This window comes from Bufo gargarizans, chromosome 4, assembly GCF_014858855.1.
Source record: "Bufo gargarizans isolate SCDJY-AF-19 chromosome 4, ASM1485885v1, whole genome shotgun sequence".
In the NCBI taxonomy this organism is placed as follows: domain Eukaryota; kingdom Metazoa; phylum Chordata; class Amphibia; order Anura; family Bufonidae; genus Bufo; species Bufo gargarizans.
In genome coordinates this window covers 486,180,987-486,206,421 of record NC_058083.1, presented here as the reverse complement: position 1 = coordinate 486,206,421, position 25,435 = coordinate 486,180,987, and the positions used below count along the sequence as shown (strand labels likewise).

The 25,435-nt window shown below is 38.6% G+C and overlaps 1 protein-coding gene across 8 annotated transcripts in view; it reads right to left on the bottom strand.

The window, feature by feature from the left end:
- The window catches only part of NRXN1 (neurexin 1), a 1,537,142-nt gene that overhangs the window by 716,675 nt on the left and 795,032 nt on the right, over positions 1-25,435 (bottom strand). For 7 of the 8 annotated variants that reach the window (XM_044290694.1, XM_044290695.1, XM_044290700.1 and 4 more), the window contains 2 exons: positions 18,812-19,015; positions 17,068-17,094 (listed from right to left, as the gene is read on the bottom strand). In XM_044290694.1, coding sequence (XP_044146629.1) covers positions 17,068-17,094; positions 18,812-19,015 — 231 coding nt within the window. The remainder of the gene's footprint in view (positions 1-17,067; positions 17,095-18,811; positions 19,016-25,435) is intronic. The other variant, XM_044290697.1, reaches the window with a different exon arrangement.

Genomic DNA, 25,435 nt, shown 5'->3' with positions numbered 1-25,435 from the left:
AGAGGACGCATTGCTCACACAGTGCACCACCTCCTCCTCATACAGCAGTGTACTGACATGTGAGGTACAAGGTATAATAGATGCAGTGTGTTAGGATATATAGTATATACAGCAGTGTACTGATATGTGAGGTATGAGGTATAATAGATACAGTGTATTAAGATATATAGTATATACAGCAGTGTACTGATATATGAGGTATAAAAGATGCAGTGGGTTAAGATATATAGTAAGGGGTGTATTTAATATTGATTGGACCCTGGGCAAGAATTTACTTGGGCCCCCTGGATCCCACCTTCCCACACCCTAGCATGCAATAACGCTAGGCGTGTTCCTTGGCAGTAATGTAAATACTGCCTTTTTTTCTGAAAATACAGTGTTTACATTAAAAAGCTTGCAGAGACATGCTATAGACACCAGAACTACTACGGTAGCTGTTGTGGTTCTGGTGACTATAGTGTCCCTTAATATAGAAGGGGGGAAAAAAAAGTACAAAAAGTATCAAATAAAATGGTTGTATCATTTTTCTAAAAAATAAAAAAGCACAACTTCTGAGACAAATATATAGTATTTTGCAGATTATAAATATTTTTTACAATGTGCAGATAGTACTGTACTACTAACCATTCCATCCACCCCTCCCTCTCCCTTCTCCATCCTTCCCCTTCTCCAATCACCCAGCACCCTTACTCACATAAAGCATATAATATATCCATTTTTAGCCCTATGTGTATATTCAATGTTTTGCCCCCTCTGTATATATATCATATATATACAGAGGGGGTAAAATGGAATATATACAGAGAGGGAAAAATGGATATATAATATATCCATTTCCCCCCCTCTGTATATATTAAATTTTTTGTCCCCAAGGCCACTGTATATATTTGTTTGCCACTTTTTTTTAAATGATTTTGCCACCGAGGCTGATCCCCTATGAAGGATTTGCTTTTGCTGCCAGTGCCGTGCCCTCCTGCCCTCATACAGCCGGCCACAGACAGCACTGCCGCATCACTGATCATCACCTCACCTCAGATCCCCCCTCCCCCCAGATGAAGCAGGAATAGTGTGCCAGAGCAGCATTATAAAAATAAAAAAAAATACTACCTACTTGTTCTGTTCTGTACTAAATTGCGGACTGCGACGGGCTTTAGTTAGGTGGTATGCAAATCGCAATCCCGATACCCTCCCAGTCCCAGCTGTGATCCTGCGAGACCTCGGGTCTCACGATGACAAGATAAGGAATAGAATTCAGCCCCCCCCCGGGCCTGGTCGCACCCTCTGTGACAGCAATCTTTACACCATTGGAGTGGCCAGAGGGGCTCAAGAGGCAGCTGCCTTGGGCCCCCCAGGAGCAAATGGGCCAGGGGCAGCTGCCCCTTTTGCCCCGCATTAAAGATGGTCCTGTATATAGTATATATAGCAGTGTACTGGAATTTGTATTTTATGCCTCATACCTTATATACCAGTACACTGCTTTATATACTATATATCTGAACACACTGCATCTATTATACCTCATACTTCACATATCAGTACACTGCTGTATATACTGGCCAGGAACGGGTAGATTCTTGCCATGGGGCCCAGTGATTTCTATGTGCGTCCCTGTCTGGTAGGGAAAGCAATCAGGGCTACAGCTTTGCTCTGTTTACTACAAATGGCTTCTGATTGCAATGTTAGAAAGTGGAATAGGTGACAACAAAATAGAACAATCAAATTTTATTACAGCACATCAACCTCAGTTATGTCTAGTAACAATAAACAGGTAATTGAAAGATAAACATTTACTTTGCAATCAGCCAGGTAAATTGGTTTTATTTATCTACTCCACCCGATGATAATTACACAATCATACGACGCAGTATTGCAGTAAAAAGATATTGGACATTTATTTCAGGTAATGCTCATGATCATACGTTTATTAAAAGGGAACTAAAGCCAAAATCCAAATACAAAAAAACAACAAAACGTTAACATAAGCTCCTATTGTTTTGTCAGATATTACTTTGGCTGACCACGAAAAATAAACTAGAACAGCATTGGATTATTCTCTCAGGCTACAGCCACTTATTCTACCCCCTCCTCTTATACTGCGGCACATACAGGTTAAACTCGAAAAATTAGAATATCGTGCAAAAGTTCATTTATTTTAGTAATACAACTTAAAATGTGAAACTAATATATGAGATAGACTCATTACAGGCAAAGCGAGATATTTCAAGCCTTTATTTGTTATAATTTGGAGGATTATGGCTTACAGTTTATGAAAACCCCAAATTCACAATCTCAGAAAATTGGAATATTGTGAAAAGGTTCAATATTCTAGGCTCAAAGTGTCACACTCTAGTCGGCTAATTAATCCATAACACCTGCAAAGGGTTCCTGAGCCTTTAAATTGTCTCTCAGTCTGGTTCAGTAGGAATCACAATCATAGGGAAGACTGCTGACCTGACAGTTGTGCAGAAAACCATCATTGACACCCTCCATAAGGAGGCAAAGCCTCAAAAGGTAATTGCAGAAGAAGTTGGATGTTCCCAAAGTGCTGTATCAAAGCACATTAATAGAAAGTTATGTGGAAGGGACAAGTGTGGAAGAAAAAGGTGCACAAGCAGCAGGGATGACCGCAGTCTGGAGAGGATTGTCAGGAAAAGGCCATTCAAAAGTGTTGGGGACTTTCACGAGGAGTGGACTGAGGCTGGAGTTAGTGCATTAAGAGCCACCACACACAGACAGATCCTGGACATGGACTTCAAATGTCGCATTCCTCTTGTCAAGCCTCTCCTGAACAACAAACAACTTCAGAAGCGTCTTACCTGTGCTAAAGAAAAAATGAACTGGTCTGTTGCTCAGTGGTCCAAAGTCCTCTTTTCTGATGATAGCAACTTTTGCATCTCATTTGGAAACCAAGGACCCAGAGTCTGGAGGAATAATGGAGAGGCATACAATGCAAGATGCTTGAAGTCCAGTGGGAAGTTTCCACAGTCTGTGTTGATTTGGGGAGCCATGTCATCTGCTGGTGTTGGTCCAATGTGCTTCATTAAGTCCAGAGTCAACGCAGCCGTCTACCAGGAGATTTTGGAGCACTTCATGCTTCCCTCCACAGATGAGCTTTATGGAGATGGTGACTTCATTTTCCAGTAGGACTTGGCACCTACCCATATTGCCAAAAGTACCAAAACCTGGGTCAATGACCATGGGATTACTGTGCTTGATTGGCCAGCAAACTCGCCTGACCTGAACCCCATAGAGAATCTATAAGGCATTGCCAAGAGAAAGATGAGAGACATGAGACCGAACAATGCTGAAGAGCTGAAGGCTGCTATTGAAGCATCCTGGTCTTCCATAACACCTAAACAGTGCTATAGGCTGATAGCATCCATGCCACGCCGCATTGAGGGGCCCAAACTAAGTATTGAGTACATATGCATGATTATACTTTCCAGAGGTCCTACATTTTTCTATTTAACATCCTTTTTTATTGATTTCATGTAATATTCTAATTTGCCGAGATTGTCAATTTGGGGTTTCATAAGCTGTAAGCATTAATCATCCAAATGATAACAAATAAAGGCTTTACCTTTTAAGTTGCATTACTGAAATAAATTAACTTTTGCACGATATTCAAATTTTTCGAGTTTCACCTGTATATAAAAAACCCAGACAACGGTTTGTACTGACAGGCAGTGGGAAATTTTCCCCACCTGTCATGTTCTGACAGAAATCTTCCCCGCCTGTCAGAAGTCTATCAGCTCTTCTTCTCTACTGACAGCCACTATTACTCAGGTGTGTTAGGATACTTTCACACTTGCGGCAGAGGATTCTGGCAGGCAGTTCTGTCAATTCCGGCAATCTGGACGCAAACGGATGCATTTGTGAAACGGATCCGGATGCGGATCCGTCTCATAAATGCATTGAAATATTGAATCCGTCTCTCCGGTGTCATCCGGAGAAACGGATCCAGTATTTATTTATTTTATTTGCATTTTTAAAGGTCTGCGCATGCTCAGACCGGACAACCGGATCCGTTTTGCTGGAACACTTAATGCCGGATCTTGTACTAATACATTTCAATGCAAATTAATGCAGGATCCGGCATTCTGGCAAGTGTTCAGGATTTTTGGCCAGAGAGAAAACTGCAGCATGTTGCTGTATTTTCTCCGGCCAAAAAGCGTAAGAAGGACTGAACTGAAGCATCCTGATGCATACTGAACGTAATGCTCTCCATTCAGAATGCATTAGGATAAAACTGATCAGTTTTTTTACGGTATTGAGCTTCTGTGACGGAACTCAACACCGGAAAAGAAAAACGCTAGTGTGAAAGTACCCTAAGGCTGTGTTGACATAACGTTTATTCCTATGATGTTTTTTCACATGACACATACGGTTGCTTCAGACAGATGTCATACAGTGGCATCCGCTGAAGATGCTAGAAAAAATAGACAGTTTTCAGGCACTGCTGGAGAAAAGAGTCTGGATTTGTGGTCTTTTATAAAAAAAAAAAGAGGGCAGAACTACAACTTCCATCATGTCCAGATGGTATTGTGTGAAATCAGTGGACATTAAATGATAAGAGATATAAGAGGAGTGAACTCCTACTCCCAGCATGTACAGACTGTTATTAGGGGAATGGGTTCAAGGGACATTATAGGGAGAGGGTTATAAGAGGATAGAACTAGAACTCCCAGCTTGGCCACACTGTGTATGGGGCATTAATCTACATTAGATGGAAAGGGATATGGGGAAATAATAATACCCAATATGTTCTGACTGTTATTAGGGGGGGATCAGGGGACAATATAGGGAGAGGGGTACAAGAAGACAGAACTAAAGCTCCTAGCATATCCATGTTATTATTGGGCATCAGTGGCCACTACATGCAGAGGGATAGAAGAGGAGAGAACTTCAATTCCCAGCATGTCCAGAGATTTATTATGGGCCATCAGCATACATTATAGGGAGAGGGGTATGAGGATAGAACTAGAACTTCCAGCATGCCTAGACTGTTATTATGGGGTATTTGTGGAAATCACATTGAGAGGGATATAATAGGAGAGAACTACAACTCCGAGCATTTCTAGGATGTTATGGACTACCAGGGGACATTACAGGGAGAGAGTATAAGGAAAGAACTACAAGTCCGTCTATTTTGCAACTTATAGAGGGAAACCACTAACCTCTCACAGACACACAGCACAAGAGCTCCGCCCACTTGGTGACATCACTCAGGTCCTTACAGTTCCTTTATCACTTCCCTGCACTGCTGAGCTCTATCTCAGGAGGTAAATGGGGTGAAATGAAATTGGCTCAAGTGAAATGAGTACGGTAGGAAGAGAGATGATAGATCTCAGGGGTGTGGAAGAGAAAGTGGCTGTGGAAATCAAGGGCAGGAACTCCTGTAGTAGTGCAGGCACATCGATCTGCTGGAGTTTCAGTCAGTGTAGTTAACCTCTGCCCCTCTCCTGAACTTCCTGTTCAGTGTGTGTGTTTGTGACATTAGGCATGTTCAATGTAGACAAAGATGGGGGTGGACCAAGCGAAAGACAAAGGTAGGGATTTATTTTTTAGGCCTCATGCAAACGGCCACACCGTGTTTTGGGGTGCGTAAATTGCGCATCCGCAAAACACGGATTCCTGCCGTGTGCTTTCCGCAATTTTTGAAACAGAACAGGCCGCCCATGATAGAAATGCCTATTCTTGTCTGCAAGATGGACAAGAAAAGGTGACATGTTCTAATTTTTTTTCACGGCCACGGAACAGAGCAACAGATACGGACAGCATCTTTTGTGGCCACAAAAAATGTGGCTCGGGTGAAGATCTAAACAACGTCGTGTCAATTCTTTGGAATCCAATTTTTACAAAATTCTGGTTCCTTAAAATGAGAATTTCTTAAGGTTCCATTTGGTAGAATTTTTATGAGAGGGAAAGAGAGAGTGTTTTGAAGACACAGCATGGTTGATTCAGATGAAACAAACCCAAAATGAATTGTAATAAATGTGCTCACTTCTAAAGAGGAATCTCTTTATATTCTACCAACTCTACATGGTCAAAGGTCTAGATACTGTTGACAAAATTATAATAGAGCTCCCTCATAATCTAATGCCATTGTACTTCCGATTTATAGTAATTTACAAGAAAAAGGTCAAACAACAAAATATCAATTAAAGGGCTTTCTTTACATCACCATTTAAAGGGAACCTGTCACCATGAAAAGCTATCTATCTATGCACAGTCATAGAGGGAAAGCTGTCAATCACTATTAGGACCGTGTCCTGGACTTCAAAGCCCAGAATGAGCAGGAATTTAAATGAATGACATCCAAAGTATACTGAATCTTTTTCCACTAAATGATATATCCTCCTAATGCTCCATAACATGATGCCTGCAGTTCAAACACCATGGCCAGCATGACAGGTTCACGTTAAAGTTGTTGTTTTAGGACAGATATGGAAAGCATGCTGGTTTAAATACACCATCAATGTCCAGTCCAACTACTGAGACTAGTGTTGAGTGTGAGATCCCGTGCGCCATGATGTATCACCACACCATGCCTACCGGCGCGATGATGTCATCACAGATCGTGCGAGATTTAACGCCAGATCTGCAAGCAAGAAGACGGCGCCTGGCCTTCACGATCAAATGGATCAGGTAAGGATAATTTTTTATTTTCTTTTTTTCCTTTTGCACTCTGTTATTTATATCAGATGCCGCCACCAAGTATGAATGCAGCATCTGAGGGGTACAATGATGGGGGGACGGTGCAATCGATGCTCCCTATCATTGCACCCGCTACTTACAAAGAAATGCACTTTGCGACAAATTCATTCGTCACAAAGTAAATTTTTGGGTAGAATTAGACAAATCAGTCAAATCGAATTTTCCGATAATTCGCTCATCTCTAACTGTGACCTCTGCCCATCACTAGAACTTGGTGACCACTGTACTAATAAAACTCCAAGCCATTTTGCCTGATGACATTTTTTTTGTAAGATGTCTTGTGACTTAGCCCTTATAGTTAATGTTTGGCCGCCGTTGTTCCTGCTGATATGCTATCAATGTCTATCCTGAGGCAACCCCCGTAATTCTATATCTGGTAAATATCGGTTATTAGGGTGTTTTAGAAAATATGATTTGTTAAGCCACAGATCCACACAGGAATTTAGAAAAAAAGCTAAAACTTTTTAACCAAATTTGCATGATATGGCTAGTAATTCAGAGTAGCAATTCACAGTAATGTAAGATGCATATTTGAGTAGGTATCTAAACTGAGAAATCACTGGAGTATTAAACCAACTTTAAAACGTAACTTTTATATAACGATATTAGCTAAAATAATTCCCACAAAAACAAATGTTATTTTAGATAGCTGCAAATAAATCTAGCGAAGTATAGATAGGGTATGCAGTACTCCGGACAGATAAATAATACACACTAGGTCATATGTGACCACTCACGATTCAGACGTATGGTGTTCGCTGATGGACATTCGGGAGGTTCCCAGATTCCCGGTCATCTGATATCTTAATCGTACTGTGGGTATGGTCCTTCCGGCTGCAGGTATTCCAGGGTTCAGAAGAAAGGGATGTATTAGGGCACAAACAAATGGGAGATCTAGCCCTATAAAAATGACTACCCCTACCTAAAAGTGGAGATGGCCCCCGCCTAAATGCAGAAGTATCACTCCCTAATGGAGCGACCCCACTTATCGACGGCTAAACCCTGGATTCTGACCGTAAAAAATTACTCCCAATGAGCAGTCCTAAGTCCCGACGCGTTTCCTCTGTCACAATTATGTGACAGGTTCATCAGGGGATGAAAACAATGTGTAGTGGCTTGATAGCCTAGCTAGATGCTGGACTGTCTGTTTTATCTAGGATGACCAGCAGCAGCATCTAGCTAGGCTATCAAGCCACTACACATTGTTTTCATCCCCTGATGAACCTGTCACATAATTGTGACAGAGGAAACGCGTCGGGACTTAGGACTGCTCATTGGGAGTAATTTTTTAGGGTCAGAATCCAGGGTTTAGCCGTCGATAAGTGGGGTCGCTCCATTAGGGAGTGATACTTCTGCATTTAGGCGGGGGCCATCTCCACTTTTAGGTAGGGGTAGTCATTTTTATAGGGCTAGATCTCCCATTTGTTTGTGCCCTAATACATCCCTTTCTTCTGAACCCTGGAATACCTGCAGCCGGAAGGACCATATCCACAGTACGATTAAGATATCAGATGACCGGGAATCTGGGAACCTCCCGAATGTCCATCAGCGAACACCATACGTCTGAATCGTGAGTGGTCACATATGACCTAGTGTGTATTATTTATCTGTCCGGAGCACTGCATACCCTATCTATACTTCGCTAGATTTATTTGCAGCTATCTAAAATAACATTTGTTTTTGTGGGAATTATTTTAGCTAATATCGTTATATAAAAGTTACGTTTTAAAGTAGGTTTAATACTCCAGTGATTTCTAAATCAGAGTAGCCTTGCGAGCAGCGTCCATGAAAGTACCTGTTCAGATGTGTCCGGAAACAATCTTACAATATAATACAATACCTAATATATGGAGAATTATCAAAATCTGAAACTCATTCGCACACATAGTGGAAAAGGATATTCTTCTGCAGCTCTAGTTCCGTGTATTTTTAGCATTGGCGAAGATAGCAATATTAATTTTTAATAAGCAATTGCATGTTCAAATATAACTGCGTGAAAAGGGTACACATCCTTATGGTAGTCTGACACAAAAACTGCTAGCGATAGAGAATCTCACAGCATTTTCATTTTGCTTCTTTGGTTAAGAAAAAAATATAAAAAAACCTTTTTATATATTTAATGATGATGTGCCATTTCGTGACCTACTCATTTCTGTGTCTGATCTTTCCCCTAGGCAACATATCCAATTTCACTGTATACTTCTCCTGCCGAGTTTAAAATCACTATTTATTATTTAATCAAATTTTCTATCCTTCTCACTGCAAGGGTAAGAAAAGGTATTTACTGATATTATCAGATACCAGGTTTTATATCATATGCACCGAGCTCAGAACTACACATCCTTCTGCCTATAAGTCTATTTAAAATGTATATAGATTATCATCCTTCATTCTATGGCTGCTTTCTTCTTGTCATATCAGCTGAATGCAGGTTTGTGAAGAGCAATATTTATAATTTCTATTCCGATCCCATTTGTGGCTGACACTTTATCTATAAGAAGAAAAATAATGTTGTATGTTTGACATGTTACATGCTAAAATGCATTAAAAGTGGCTTATCGGCACGGGCATTTCATCACCGTTTCTTTGTTTTTCAATTATTTTATTGTTTTTTACGCTTTCCTGAGTTATTTTCTTTGGTAAATTGGATGTTGTTTACTGATTTCTAAATGTTCTTCTGCCTGGGACGTTAAACGGAGCATAACGATTGAATGTTGTAAATCATAAAAAAAACTGCTAGGCTGCAAACACCCAGGTGTCGGAGTAGACTTAGCTGCAAAAAGAAAAGCTGTATAAAATTGATTTTTTTCTATGGGAAACATTTTAAAAAAATCAGAGATGTGCTTAAATATATATATATATATATATATATATATGCTAGCTGAAGGACCCGGCTTCGCACGGGTATATTTCATCTATTTCATTTAATGTTTGTGTGTGTTGTTAAAAGATATCAGCAGTATTCACTAAAAGACTGACATCAATAGTATCCCGCCCCTTTTGCAGTGACCTTCACAGCCCCCACCTCTTAACACTGATCCCCCCCAATAGTGCCCCGTCTCCTTAAAATGAGACTTACACAGCAGCCCACCCCCTTAACCTTGACCTTCATAACAGCCTGCCCCTTTAACACTGAGTTCCACAGCACCCCACCCCCTTGATAGTGACTTCCACAGGGGCCTGTCTATGACCTCTACAGCACCCACCCCTTAACACTGACCATAGATTATAGTCCTCTTAACTGTGACCTCCACCATTCCCGGCCCCTTAACAGAGACCTCCACAGCAACTGCCCCTTTAATAGTGACTGCCACAATACCCTTCTCCCTTAACAGTGACCTCCATTGTATCCTGCTCCCTTAAAAGTGACCTCACAGTACCCCACTGCCTTAACAGTGACCTCACAGTACCCCGCTGCCCCTTTAATAGTGTCCGTCACGGTCCCCTCCTCCCTTAACATTAACAGTGACCTCCACAGTGCCCGCCCCTTTAACAGTGACTTCCACAGCAGCCTGCCATCTTAACAGTAACATCCACAGCACCCTCCCTTTTAACATTGCTCTCCACAGCAGCCGCCTCTTTATTAGTGACCTACAGAGTACCCCATCTCCTTAACAGTAATTTCCACAATATCCCACTCCCTTAACAGTAACCTCCACAGAGCTCCATTCCCTTAAAATGTGACCTCTACAACACCCTGGCCCCTTAACAGTGACCTCTACAGCACCCTGCCCCTTAACATTGACCTCCATAGCGGACTGTCCACTTAACTGTGACCTCCACCGTTCCTTTCCCCCTTAACAGAGACCTCCACAGCGCCCGTCCCTTTAACAGTGACCTACACAGCATCCTGCCCCTTAACAGTGACCTCCACAGTGGCCCGCCCCTTTAACAGTGACCTCCACAGCATCCACCCTTTTTTTAGTGCCCTCCACAGTAACCCGTCTCCTTAACAGTGATTTCCACAACACCCTGCCCCCTTAACAGTGGCCTCTACAGCAATATGCCCCTTAATACTGACCTCCATAGCGGACCGTCCCCTTAACTGTGACCTCCATAGCAGCCTGCCCCTAGGGTGACCAGAGATACGGTTTTAGGGTGGACAGTCTGGCTTTCAGACTCCCTGTCCTCCGTCTGGTGCAGGGCTTGGACAGAGGCAGGGATGTCCTTTTGAACAGCTCACTCTCAGACAGCAGCACTGTGCTGTCTGAGCATGAGCTACAGGGAGAAAGTCACCCTCCCTCTCACCCATGCAGCTGACAGAAGTTGATCTTTACCTTCATTTTTTCAATCCCTGTCAGCTGAGTGGGAGGGGGTGTGGCCTAATTGAGTCAGGGGTGTGGTTTAGTGGGATCGGGAGTGGGTTTTTAAGTTAGAATTTTGAGGGTGGCCTGAATGGCCACCCTACATTCCCCTGATCTATGGCTTCCACAGCACTCCGCTCCCTTTAACAGTGTCATCCACAGCGCCCTGCCCCTTTAAAGCTGACCTATAGCAGTGAATAAAAATGGCTCGGTTGTTATGAAAACCTGGTGTTATGTAAAATTGTGTGTAGGTGGAGACTAAGTACCTACGAGCTTCTATTGGCTGATAAGGGTCATGTGACAAGGCTTCTATTAACTAATATATATTTTTGGGGAATATCTCAGGAACGGTAGATGCTAGAGAGCTGAGACCCGGTCTAAAACTTTCTCGGACACCTGATGTACCTGTGTGCCAAACTTCGTGATTGTAAATGCAACGGTGCAAATTTATTTAGCGGACATACACACATTCATACACTCAGCTTTATATATTAGATATAAAATTAATTTATTTATTTATTTAGCAAATATTAAACATCTGTAACCTCTGTGTAATTCAAAAATGATATAACAAAATATTGAAGTATGATTTTTTCCTTTTATTTCTTTTTTTTTTTCTATGTTACTATCTGTATAAAAAAGACTAAATATTTCAACTTTCACACCACCTATTGATACAAACATTATAGGCTAACATTTCATCATTTTCATTAAAAGGTAGAGAACTTAATGATAGAAAACATTTGTACTGTGTTGATGGAAACCTGTATAAAACCTGATAGCACGTTATACTATACACAAAGATTAGGTTATATAGGCACCTGCCCTAACATTCCCTTTTTTCTATGGGAGAAGACTGATGTTTTTTCGGTCTATGAACTCTCAATCATTGGCAGCTACTGTAAAACATAGGCAAATGGCTATGCTGTCTATGCAGACAATCTGGCAATGTTAGAAGGCCTTATGTGCTGTTTCTTGCTCTATTCCAAGGGATATCTATATCTATCTATCTATACCCTCAAACTTCACACTTGTTAAGAGCTTCACTACTGATCAGAAAAAAGTAATTAGTGGATATCATGTATTTTCAGCTCAAATTACATTGACTTGCAAATACTATGTACAATATAGAGAGAATATTCTGCATATGTGCAACCAGTATGGGAGATGATGATTGGAGATAAATCACAAATGTAAAAATACATTTTATTTATAAGTTTATAACAATATTTAAACTTTTGTTGACTTGTAGATTTTAAATGATAAATTATAGATGTTTCTTGTATTTTTACTAGTCTTTAAGTAGCCCATTTATGCCAAACAAACTTTTGTAATATCATTGTCATTAAATGACATTATTAACATATTCTAACACTTTAACATTCAATATCTAAATATATATAAAAAATATATAATCTGTTAATTTGATTACATTAGGCATGGTAGGAAATTTGGACTGTGAAATTATGTTCTCCATGTGAGTTAAACTTAATCCTTAAACAAGATCGCAATACAGTAAATTAAATTACATGTAAGAGTCATGTTAACCTAGCTATTATAAAGAAATATGAAATGGAATTTAGGTTAACGGGGGTCATCTAACAAAATTAAAAACCTTGGACCAGCCCTCAAATGGCTAAAATAAAAAGCATGGTATACTCTTTTCTCTGGCACCGCTGCAGCCAACCACTGTCCTCAGCAGTAAACCACATAGGATACTGATTGGCTGTCGTTGTCGCATGCTGTATACCAGCTTAGCCCTGTTACATCAGCTGAAGGATGACCAGACGCTAAAGAAACATATTAGTATAACATGAGTTTTTATTTTTATTTTAGCCAATTGGGGGGCTTGTATGAGAATTATTTAACTCAGACAACCGGTTTATATTTTTGACAGAGTATGTTGCCATGAGTGATACAGAAGATCTAGTGAAGGACCCATGTAAAATATTTTTTGCCACATTCCCTATTTTTTATTTCATTTTTTTTTATGTGTGCACCTATATGCTTTTAACATTGCTGATAAGAGAACTGACACATTTTGTGAAGCCCAAATCTTATTCTTTTGACTTTACTGTAAGCAAACATGTTAGGAACGCTAACAAATACAATATCTGCTTTAACAAACATATTTGGCAATTGGTTTACTATTTGAAAAAAACTGTTGCCAATGTGAATTGTGGCACTTTCCTTTTAGTTTTCTGAGTTTCCCCCCTTCACCTAAAGTGTTTCCAGTTCAGACTTTTGGTTTTTATTGCTGGCCTATAATTGAGATTAAGGCTTTGCATGCTGTAAGCAGAGCGTCGTAGGCTCTTCCTCCTATTTCTTGGCCAGCTCTCTTAATTGGCTGTTCAAGAGAAGGAAATGCATAATTAGCCTGTCAATTGCACTAATCAGAGATATGGTATCTCTATCATACGACAGGACAAGACAGGATAAGTCCTTGTGCATGAACCATGCATGCATGAAACAAGGACAGCACAATAGTTTTGTCATAACCTGTAGCAGTTATTACACCACATCATTAAGATGCATAAAAATATACAAGAGAAGGCATTAGTTCAATATTGTCACAATAGCAAACCACGTTGCAAAAATAAGATTAATATAAATGTTTTGAATGGCTAAATGACTACATTCTAATAATGGATTCATGCACAACAATAAAAATCTAAATATAAATGTTTTCAGTTAGATTAATAGCGGATAATAATGATTGTTTGATTTTAATGTTGAGTACTTAAATATTAGAAACATCAACAAAAACATCAACAAATACCGCATCTACCTTTCATATATGTCCAGTGAAGATAAAGTAATTGTATGGTGAATTTAATCACCTGCCAAATTATTAAAATTGTATTTAAACTTTAACTTTAAAATTTTATAGAGAAAAAAGTAAAATAATTTACTAAATACCCATCATACAGTTTGAAGGAAACATCAGTGGGGAAATATATGGCTTTTAGCCTACCAAGCACAGATTGAAAAAGTTAAAAAGTGCAAACTCAACCCCAAAAAAAAAATTAAAGAAATATATAGTATAGATTGAAAAAGATAAAAAGTGCAAACACAACCAAACAAGAAAAATAAAATACATATATACATGTGTGGAGACACTAAAACATATTTTCACCAATATTTCTGAATTGCTACAGTAGTCTTTATGTTACAAGACCAAGTTAAAGAACATGAATATAAAATTATATTATGATAAAAATTGCCAATATTTAATGTTTTAACCCTATCAGATACATTTTTATTGCCTTCGAACGATATACAAATGGATGATGATATTTTACAATATAAAAATACCTGCCTTATATTGCTTAAAATTTTGAATACTATTGCATATTAATCATTTGTTACACATTAATCATTATTATTTAACCTTTTATTTCATCACTGTCAAAAATTTTGCTTACCATTACTTTACTTACCATTATGGCAAGTCACATTTATCCACTTAATAAGATTTTCTAAACCAATTAGCCAAGCTGTTAGGAAATGGAGGACTAAACTCATGCATGAACAATGCTTCAAGAGAAAGAAGAGCAGACAACAACCTCAAAGAAAATTGTTTTGACACCAAAAGCCACTCATAATGAATGTCATAAAAAGTTAAGAAAGTCGTACAATAAAAACAGAATAAATGTCATTTAGGCTACATTCATATTTGTATATTTTTTTTTTTTTGTGTTGAAATCTAGGTGTATGCCAATATTCAGGTGCACAAAAGTTACAATGTTGAGTGTAAACCACCTCTTTTTGCTGTTTTTCACTTCCTTCATTGCTTTTTAAAAGTGCGAGGGGTGTGACCTCACACGGCTGACAGATATACTATCATCTACTCTAGAAATTAAGGCACAAATTTATAACTGCTCACAGCAGGCATATATTTGCTTTTTTTGGTGCATACACACCCCATAGTGCACCAAATGCACATTAAGGCAACATGCACATGACTGTATGTGTTTTGCGGTTCCGTATGGCATCCGTTTTTTTTTTTGCGGGTCCGTTTTTTTTTTTTTGCGGCTCTATTGTAATAATGCCTATCCTTGTCCGTAAACTAGAAAAAAGTAGGACATGCACTATTTTTTGGGTGGAGCAACGGAACGGACATACTGATGGGGACAGCACACTGTGTTCTGTCTGCGTTTTTGCAGACCCATTGAAATTAATGGGTCCGCATCCTATCCGCAAAAAAAAACGATCGGACACGGAAACAAAATACAGTCGTGTGCATGAGGCCTAAGGGACATAAGTAAATCGTGAATAATTCTCAGAAAACCCTGTTAAATTTGGTGGAAACCTGATCAAAACTAATCTTTTTATGCTTGAATTGTTCAATATGATGTATTATGTATATAAATATAACAAAATGCTGAAGAAATAGTTTCCTTAAAGGGAACCTGTCACCAGTTTTATGGTGTCCTAACTAAAGGGAACATAAATAAGTGACTGATTGTCTTAGCAAAATGTTGGGTCACTTTCTTTAATTGACCCAGTCAATCTGTCAACATCAGCTCCAGCTGATAAGGATGAGTCCTGAATATTCATGAGCTCCTGACTCTCCCCGCCTACCTGCTGCTGATTGACAGTTATTTTCCATATGAATCAGCAGCAGGTGGGCAGGGGAGTGGCTATATCTCTGAATTAAATAAACGCTGGACTCAATGACATCACGCTGGACTCAAATCAGCTCATTGGCATGCAGCATGTGGCATCTTTGTGAGTACATTATGAGGTAACCATCTGTCACACCAGTAAGTGAATAAATCTAAGGTACTTTTTAGTAGTTAATGATTGTATATAATTAGATCATAATCAAATATCCACAAGACAGGTTCCCTTACAAGGTGTAAGCTTGTATGTTTTTATATGTTACAAGGTTTGAAAGATTAATACTTTTTTTTCATCAGTTGTGTCATTCATAATCCATTGACTTTAAAGGGAACATATCCCTTTTTTATTTAAAAATATAGTGAAACATATTTTATTATTATTATTAATCTATTTTTATTGTATACTTTTATTTTTCACATGATTATTGTAACAACCATCTTGTGTAAGCTGCTACCACTGGCGCTTCAGAGATTTTAGATTACTTTATCAGCATTACAAGTATGCTTTGTGACATGTGCAATGGACTCACTATTCAGGAAGAAGAAGGGGTTGTGCAGTACCAATTACCTAATATAAGTAGTGTAATCCTGTGTCATCTGTCACCAGTTTTATTATAGAGAATTTAACATTCAATGTAATCCTACTTTGTGATGATAATGGGGTGACTGCTGAAATGTAAAGTGTGAGGAATAGAAAGTGTCACTCTATGATGAGGTTATGGGTCAGTTTAAAAACTGCACGCTATTAAATTAACACCAAAGCTATAGCTAGCATAAATGATTGATGTAAACAATTCAATTTTTGATTATAGATTCATTTAACTTAAAAATATATAAGAATATTAGGAAAATATTCTTTCTTTAACCTGTTAAGAGCATTTGAAAACCAGTATTATATTTTTCCTTAAGCGAACATCTACCGTAGGGTAACTATTTTGATCACTTATCTTCAATAAATAAATAAAAATAAACAAATATAGAATCATACTATATAATATGTTTATTATAATAGATTCATATTTTGCAATTGATGGTTAAAAAAATTCAACCATTTGCATTGATGCTTCAATAATAGGCTGCTTTTTTTTAGCCTTTTTTATTCTGTAAACCTTTTTTATTAATGTGTTACAGTTAATGCCTTTCACCTTTTATTAATGAATTACATTTATGTGTAATTACTCCACAGGTAAAATTACAATCTAGAAATACATTTTGACAAAACAAATGCTATAATTCTAGCATGTAAGAATAAAGTCACAGTCCAGATTTCCTTTTATTATCAACTCAAACTCTAAAAATACCTATTATAGTCCATGCATTAATGTGTTTGTTTTTACTAATATGCATTTAATAATTTTATAATATTCCATATTTAATATACAGTAGAAAAAAAAAGAAATAATTGTTGAATAGGCACTTACTGGAATTACAGTTAATCCTGATACAGTCTAGATAGGGAAGAATAGATGAGAAATGAATATTTATCCTTCAAGGTATTAGCTGCAGACATCCAATAAAATTACAGTCCACCCTTCCGGGGACAGACACATGCACATGTGGCCATTCTACACAAGTATATTCTTGTGCCAGTATTACTCATAGACAAAAATTGTCTTAAATACTGTATTTCAAGATTGTATTATATTATATTGGCCAATTCAAACTGTGCTACATGAAGATAAACCTCAGTACTCTTTAAAGCTGTACTCTTTAAAGCAAGACGTAGATCTAGACAGGCCGCTAACTATCTCCCCATCTGTGCCAGAACATTGAAAAACTGGATACACAGTATTAAGTTCCATCACAATGGGGGTATCGAGCTTGCCAAAAAGATCATCCATCTTGTGCAGTAATGTTCCACCCCAAAGATTTAAAAATGTATGCGTTGGCAAATAGAAAATTACAATTGTTGATGCTAAAGAGAAAATGTCCCATAACTTGAAACAGATAAGTATTTTTTTTTAATTATTAGAAAAAGTATAAGATCAAAATAATAGTAATAAAAATACTAAACAAAAATAGAAACAGCAAAGGAGACTTGTTAAATGAAAAGCGATAACCATTTTGTTTCTTTTATTTGTATCAGCTAAAAAAAAAAATCTAGTTCATTGTGTTCAGAATCATCTCATATTTGATCCTTTGGGGAGAACATATATTTGAAAACCAAGATTTTAATCCCAAGTAGCAGAGTTTGTCATGTGTCGTCAACCGCATCAGAAAAGTGGTGGCAAACAGTCTGGGATCAAAACACGCACACATCTTGCTACAGAACACAGCTGCATTGATGGGTCCTACTGTAAAGCAGCAAATGTCAGCCACGAGAGGGAGGCAAAGGAACATCTGAAAAGCTGCACGTAAAGCATTTCTCAGCCTTAAATTCATGTTGCTATTTAAAAGCTACTCCTAAACACTGTGCAATTCAGCAGGATTCCAGTAACATCTTTTCCTATAATAAAGCAGTGTCTATATTTATTTCTTATTCTTTACTTTCATCTAAAAACTACAACGATCCAAAAACCATATTGCTTACAATTAATCAAAAACAATAACAAAAACAATAATTCTAAGTAAAATGTAGAACATATGAAAAGTAAATGTCAAGAAAATTATTTTTGACATTTAATATAATCAATTTCAATATCTTTTTTCTTCTGGGCCACCAATGCATTTTTCTGTGTAAGAAATTGTGTGGATAATGTTCTCCAGACTGTATGCTAAGGGCCGCAGACCTTGGTCATTGAAGGGTTATTGTTCACTTTTGATTGAAAAACTTAAAAATGCAACCACAAAAAAATAAAATAAGAAAATTAAGCAAAATGAATTTTTAGTGTGAAACAGTGTAGAAGAGATTGTTCAAAAAGAGAAGCACACGTAGTACAACAAACTCCAGCGAAAAGAACTCTATAGAAGTCATTATCTGGACCGTTCTTCGTCTGACAACTCTTTGGAGACTACGACAGATCCTTTTTTTTTTCGTCTTCTCTTTTTCAACTGCTATGAATTGTGTTTTGTGCAAGCAAAATAAATATGTAAATTTTCTAAGTATAAAAATGGACATTGTGCAAAAATAAAAGAAAAAAGTAACTTATGTGAGAGCAAGCAAGATTAAATGTGATTTGAAATGAGTAGACAGGTTAGTTTTTGATTTTTTTTTTTTTGTGTTACCTAAATTGACCGTTAGTTTTACACGTCCAGCATCCAGTTCTAAACGTAAGGTATCTGCAGAATCTCTGGATGTAGTCGCCATTAAAATACCATAAGCACGCTGAGACCGGAAACGCAGTGAAACATCTTCTGCCTCTGTGTGCATGACCACAGGGAGCTGAATCTTCATAAACATGCTTCCATCATAGCTTAAAACTGTTGCCTCTGAAAATACAAATTAGGTGAGTCATTATTTTTCTTTTAGTTAATATGTCATACTGAGTCATATTTTTTTGTATTTTTCACAAATTCATACCTCAAATTAAAGCTAGTAGTAGGATTTTTTTTTTCACTATATTTATTACAGTGAATCTATAGATGTTATCAAGTAAGAAAATGAAAAAAATGAACAGTAGCAAACATCAACCATAAAGGCTTTATCCATCAAGAGGTGATTTCCTCTACAGTTTTATGTCTTGCTTGTGTCTGCTGATTGCAGTTCCCAGAATACAATACGGACAACCTTGAGATAGAGGACAGGCCCAACTAAGTGATTAGGTTAAACTTGTTCTCTATCTTTTATCTTTATCTTTTCTCTATCGTTTTAAGAAATGTCTTCTATACATTTTTATCATTACTGCAAGTAAGGATTGAATAACATCAAAGATCTTGATCAGAGGCATAACTGGAAGCCCCTAGTCCTCAATGAAAAATATGTCATCCCCTCCATGTGCTATGTATCATACTAGTGTCTTATGTGGCAGTGGGACCTTTGGGATATCAAGTTCTGGGTGTGACTGTTATCTCTTCATCTCCCATAGCTAGACCCTTCAGCTAGATATGGATAAACCATTGTATTTCAATGGTGCACATGTGGACCCATGCTATTATACTAGTGAAATCCATATAACAGGTTCCCTTATATATTTTGATTAGGACCACAGAGGTGAGGGGACACAGATTAAAATGAGGTGCCTATTTAGTGCTGGTTTGCTCATATCTCCTTTTCATGAACATTGGTTGCTATCATTATAGAATGCATTGATAGGATCTCTACACAGTTCCTTACCACCAATTAGGGACCATCCAGAAGTCCTATGGGCTGACCCTTTGGAACATTTACAGTACACTTGATTTAGATTTTTAGCTATACCTAGCTATGGCTAAGAGGCAGTGAAAGACTCCAGTATTAGGTCTTGTTTAAACCCTGATGCCAAGCACCAACCCCTCAGCGGACTAGACAAAAAGCAATATACAGTGCCTATATTCCTCAGGTTTTAATTTACCAGCTTGTGTAGTGTAATCACATCATAAACTTGTATCAAAATGAAGAGGACCACCATTTTTTACCAGAAAAATGTAATAAAACATTGTGACAAAATATTGAGGCAGAACCCTCAGCAAGCTCCAATCTGCATCACAACCACACATCAGTTACATATAGACACATATAGCATAAACATCTTCTGACAAAGTATCTCAAAATTATATATATATTATTTTTTTTTATCTGCTCATCAAGCCCCACTTATCTTGGGATAGGTCGAGGAAGGGTATAACATAAAAGACTGATAAAAACAAAGCCAGCTGGGCAGCCAGGATGGGCACCCCGATTCTTCATTTACCCAAATGTAAGGCTAAATTCACATGACACAAAAAAAGGACATTATAAATAGTAAAACAGTTCATTTTTAATGGCCTACTTTTTCACTGATGCCTTTCTGAGAAACAGCAGTAAAAACTGTCCCCATCAATTGTATGGATTGTATGGATGCTATTGGTCAGTTAAATGGCCAAAATACAACGTTCAATTTTTTTTTTCACTGGCCATCGAAAAACAGGGTGTGAATAAGCCCACAGACTACCACTGTTCTTAAAACAGACATGTAACAGGCGTTAAAGAACAGACACAAAATGGACCACAAATGGATTAAAGCATAATGGGATATTAGATGAGAAGTGTAGGAAGGCGCAAGGTGCCGTCATTGATGGAAGGTATGTGTCTCCGAGATTCCTGGCCTCGGTGAGGTAAAAGCCGGTAGTTTTAAGTGTCGGCGGCAGTTAGTGCTGAATGACACTGTTTGGTGTTAGTATGGCTGTAAAGCCGATCCGGGCCAGCTCTTACTGGGAGTAGCCAAAGTGCTGGGTGGGTGGGTGGCTTCTCCCCACGCTCCAAGCCGGGTCTTTTTTGGCCTATATAAAACCCAGCCAGCAGTCTCAACTGTGTGTGGATGATCCTCCATCTGACAGAGAAGCTGGGGAGTCTCTGTATTTTGGGTCCTGTGAATTTGTGCCGTGCTAAAGGGCTGAGAGCCGCATGCCGAGGAACAGGCCCCTAAAGCCTGCTGTGGACTGCAGGTGGAAAACTGCTAACCAGGTGAAGATTTTGTTCTATGGACATTGCATGGTGTGAACAAACACCAAGACTGTGAACAGTCATTTAGTTTTTTCCTTATGTGTGAATAAACACCGAACTGTTAAAGACTTTGTAATTGTCTCTATACTGCGTCCGCTAGCCTGTCTACCAGAGCAAAACCCCACAGAAGCAATTACATAAACTAGTTATATTCTTCCAAATATTAAAGAACCACATGGGAGGCCTTTACAAAAGTGCAAGGCAGCATGTACAAGTGCACTAGGGAGAAGATATAGCTGTAGCTGAAATGTACTGCATATATATATATATATATATATATATATATACATATATATTGTATACCTAAGAGAGCCTTAACCTAAAGATAGGCTCCTGCTGCGTTCAACAATGGAAATGAGAGTGTGAGCCAAATTATATTGATGTGACATCTGTCATTCCATCTGCCGCATTCCATAAAAAAACTAAACCAAGCCTGAGATTAGACTGATGTTTTTTGTTTCATGTATAATCAGGGAAAGATCATAATGCCAAAATAAATCATGCTTACTTTTATGGCAGCAAGATAAAAAACTAAATAAAAGTGCATGTTGTTGCCTCCATAAATCGTGGGTTTTAAAACTCTTATAAAGCCAGATTTAGAGTCACATAAAAAGAAGACAAGGCAAATGCAAAGCAAGAACATGTCTGTGAAACCATGTAATAAGGAGAACCCTATGTCATAGTATTTTACCACTTGAATGATGAATGTGTGGCTGGGCTATAAAGTATATCTTCCAGTGATGAAGATAACAGCGTTATTGTTTGTTCTGAGATAAAATGTTCCCTGCTGTAGCTCTTCAACAGATGAGATTATGGAACAGCTCTGCCTGCTCTATAATCCAACATAATAGAGACTTATCATCTAATAGGAACACTATACTTTTCAATTTGGAAATGCACATCGAGCTACTAGATGCCGTCCAGTTCAATAAATGTCATTCATAGAGAAGAGCAAATCAATTGTTTATACTTAAAATTTGACCAGATTTTTTTTATTTGTATTTGATTCATTAGGGATGAGCGAATTTCATATTTTGAAGTTTGTGTGCGGGTTTGTGTTGTGGTATTTACTGAATTGCGTTATGGATTCCGTTATCACGGACCATAATGCAATTCCATGACGGAATACATAACGGAATGTCTTTAGAGGCATTTCGTTATTAATTCAGTAATAATAGAAGTCTATGGCCTGCATAACGGATCCGTCTGGTTTACGTTATGTTGGAGTCCTCTCCTGCATAACGGAAACCGGACGGATCTGTTATGCAGGCCATAGACTTCTATTGTGACGGCATGAATAACGGAATGGCTCTAAAGGCATTCCGTTATGCATTCCGTCATGGAATTGCGTTATGGTCTGTGGTAACGGAATCTATAACGCAATTCAGTAAATACTGCAACACAAACGCGTGCACAAACTTCTAAATATGAAATTCTCTCATCCCTAATTAGATGAATATCTTGAGATTCGATATGGGAGAAATGAGAGTGGAGAGAGTGGGCGGGCGGGGGTGGGGGGGGGGAGACTTTTCCTGGCATTTAAAGTACTTTTGATTCTTGTAAAATGTATTTGTACCCACAATTTATGAAAATTAGCCCATCTCTAGCCCCTTTCAACTATCCCCACAATATAATGCTATTTAAAGACAATGGGTTTCCCTTTGTAGTGCTAATTTATGTCCTACATTCCCAGGAGAATAAGGTTAGGGGTACAGAGATTTCAGATTCACCTGTTTCCTGGAGCTTAAAGGAGTTGTCTGGGTTCAGAGCTGAACCCGGACATATCCGTGTTTTCACCCAGGCAGTTCCTCTGATATGAGCATTGTAGCATTTCATGCTTTGATGCTCTCCTTTGGCCTGTGCTGAATCACACAGGGCGAAGGCTTTTTCTGAAGATCCAGTGACATACCAGGCTCTCCATGAATAAGCTATATGGAGGCTTCCACCTAGCGATGAGCCTGGTGACCCCCACCGGCACTAAAAGCTGGGCAGCTTTGAACCCGGACAACCCCTTTAAGAGGATCTAAAAAGTTCCCCTGCCCCATATGAGGAGACCAGTTCTATTCATGGTATATGATATGTCTGATATTCAAGTGCTCACCATAGAGTTATGATTAAGATTTTCTGTGCAAACTCAAAACATATCAGCAAGCTTCTATGTTCCTTTTTAATGTGGGTGCACATCTCAGTTTTTTATCATGTATATTGAATAAACAAAGTTTTTATTTTATATTTTATGCTTGGCCTTGGACATTGCCTTCTTGCAGAAGATACCCAGGACCTGGCTCCACGTCTCCATGCACCGAGCAGAACTATGGACATGTGTTGCAACAAATTTCTTTAGACTGCAAGCTCATTCTTTGCTTTCTTTTTGTTCCTTACATTTTGCATCAGAGTCCAGAATATTTATGTCACGCTTATATCTACCCTTAAAGGATAACTGTCACATTTAGACTCTAATTTCAATTTTCATATATGTAGTTACTAATAACATGATATTCCCGAATCAATAACTATTAGACTCACTTACCCCATATTTAATAAGATTCAGCCCTTAGCAACCAGTCTGCATAAAACTGCAATTTCACTATTCTGTTAACATGGCCACCACTGCCCTCACCCTGAGGCTAATCCCGCCTGCCCTTACTACCCACAATGCATTGAGCTCCTCTCATGCACTAGCTTCTGCACCTCAACCAATCATTGCTCTCCCCACTTAAACACGCCCTCCTCCTCCTTCTATCACATACACGTTAGGAAGTGGCTGGATTGTAGAGCCTCAATTTAGCTTGGACACAGAAAGATGGAGCCTCCCTGCTGCAGCCTGGGTCTCTATCAATGAAACCCAGGCTGCTGCATAGTATTTCCTATGGAGCCTAACTTGTAATAGGCTCCATAGGAAATATGCAATTTTCTTATATAGTCCAATTCTATTGCATTGGACTATATTAGAATAGCAATCTAATGATTGCATGTTATAGTTCCCTATGGGAACTATACAAAATTGCAAAAACAAATGTTTAAAAAAATGAAATAAAAAAAACATATAAAAGTTCAAATCAACCCCCTTTTGCCAAAATGATTTTTTTTTTTTATAAAATACATATCATCGGTGTCACAATATGCGAAAATACCCATACTATCAAATTTTTTTATATTTAAATTTGGTAAACGGAAAACCAGAAAAAAGTGTCCAAATGGCCGATTTGTCATTTTTGGATGCTCTATTTCTTCAAAAGAAGTTAAATAAAAGGTGATAAAAAAGTCATACACGCCCCAGAATGGTATCAATGAAAAGATGAGATTGTGCCGCAAAAAATGAGCCCCCACACAGCTCTGTACACATAATTACAAAAAACGTATAGGGGTCAAAATATGGCAACTTAAAAGAAAAACCGATTTCTTCCAACTTTTGAAAAAAAAAATGGTGCCAGTAAAATGTGCCCCCATAGATGACCCCAATCATGTGCCAGTAACAAGAGCCCCCCTCAAATGTGCCAGTAACAAAAGCCCCCCCAAAAGTGCCAGTAATCAGAGCCCTCCCAAATGTTTGCGTTGAACTGTGTATACAGATGGTACAGTATATATGGAACTTACTGACTGTGCTGCAGGGTTTAATACTATAGGAAGAGCAGAGCCATGTGTAGGGCTAAGGGGTTAATACAATGTATAGGAAGAGCATAGCCATGCATGGTAATAAAGGGTTAATCTGGGGTAATGTGGGGCTGTACATAGTGAACTCATTTAAAGGTTAATACAAGGTTATGGGGGCTGTACTTACTGAACCCATGCAGGGGGTATTTGTAGGATGCAAAGAAGTTGGTGAAGCCATGCAGTCATGCAGGGGTTAATCCATAGGACATCTGCAGTGAAGTTAGTGAAGACCAGCACTGTATAGGGGGGTCCTGCAGTGAAGTTCCCAGGTCTGGCTGAAGCCTGTAGTCCTCCAAGCTCTCCTCTTACCACATGTTGCTGAGCGGCCCCTGCTCCAGCCCCCATACTCCAGCACTGCTGAGGGAGCGTCTGCCAAGCACAGGGATGTGTAAAAGTGTACACAGCCCAGGCACTGTTATCAGCTGCCAGGGAGGACCTGGCTTGTTATCCATTCCCTTACAACTTTTACTCTGGCTGTCAGTTCTGGCCAGTAATGTGAGCGCGCACGCAGGCAGGAGGACTGCTTGTGCGTCCCCCATCTTCCTCTGAGCAAACTGGTAGACGTGGATGCCTAG